The sequence below is a fragment of the Otolemur garnettii genome, unplaced genomic scaffold (genome assembly GCF_000181295.1).
Source record: "Otolemur garnettii isolate 467f Iridium unplaced genomic scaffold, OtoGar3 scaffold00172, whole genome shotgun sequence".
Lineage (NCBI taxonomy): Eukaryota > Metazoa > Chordata > Mammalia > Primates > Galagidae > Otolemur > Otolemur garnettii.
The window spans coordinates 1,263,222-1,264,244 of record NW_003852567.1 but is presented as its reverse complement, the minus strand read 5'-3'; the positions used below and the strand labels follow the sequence as shown (position 1 = coordinate 1,264,244).

Here is a 1,023-nt window from a genome sequence, read left to right as displayed (position 1 = left end):
AGTCTCCTGCCTCAGCCTCCCAAGTAGCTGGGACCACAGGCGCCTGCCACAATGCCCGGCTATTTTTTTGGCTGCAGCCGTCATTGTTGTTTTGGTGGCCCGGGCTGGATTCGAACCCGCCACCTTAGGTGTATGTGGCTGGTGCCTTAGCCACTTGAGCCACAGGCACCAAGCCCCACTGTTTCTCTTGAAGACAGAAAGGATGATTTCACTTTACATAAAGTTCAGTCTTCCTCATGGAGGCATCAGCTCCGGAGACCTGACAGGACCACAGAATGGGAGTGAACTTCCAAAGAAAATGCTGGTGACTTTCCCAACTTCATTCCCCAAACAAACGGGACAGTTTCTGGTTTACCATTGGTGTGTTTATTACATGATTAAAGTTCAAATAAAAAAATAAAAACCAAACTCTTGGCAGGGAGGCTAGAGCCAGAATCTGGAAGTACTGCCTCCAGGCTCCCTCCCAACCCCAGTTCCACTAACTCAGCTTGACTCGATCAAGTTCTTCATCAAGACTTGTATCTGTGCCCTGGACATCTCTGCTGCTCTCACTGGTGACTGAGTCCTGGGTCCCTGGCACTGGGGCTTTGGTGAGGGCCCCATATACACCCATGGCCTGAGGAGAGAAAAAGAGAGCCATGAGGACACCTAGTAGAAGGTACAACCCAACCTACTAATGGCTAAAAGGAAAAAGGTGGCACTGGAGCCAATGAATTCGGTCTTCCTTTCTTCTTTCTCAAGCCTCTGTCTTAAGAATGTATTTTAAGGGCAGCGCCTGTCGCTCACTGAGTAGGATGCTGGCCCCATATACCGAGGATGGTGGATCAAACCTGGCCCCAGCCAAATCGTAACAAAAAAATAGCCAGGCGTTGTGGCAGGCACCTGTGGTCCTAGCTACTTGGGAGGCTGAGGCAAGAGAATCACCTAAGCCCAAGAGCTGGAGGTTGTAGTGAGCTGTGGTGCCACGAATCTACCGAGGGTGACAAAGTGAGACTCTGTTTCTTAAAAAAAAAAAAAAAAAAA

At 49.5% G+C, this 1,023-nt stretch overlaps 1 protein-coding gene across 2 annotated transcripts in view; it reads right to left on the bottom strand.

The window, feature by feature from the left end:
• Window positions 1-343: 343 nt before the first annotated feature.
• STOML2 (stomatin like 2) overlaps window positions 344-1,023 on the bottom strand; it is a 4,085-nt gene continuing 3,405 nt past the window's right edge. For both annotated transcript variants that reach the window (XM_012811668.2, XM_003800248.3), the window contains exon 10: window positions 344-616. In XM_012811668.2, coding sequence (XP_012667122.1) covers window positions 549-616 — 68 coding nt within the window. In that variant the 3' untranslated portion in view covers window positions 344-548. The remainder of the gene's footprint in view (window positions 617-1,023) is intronic.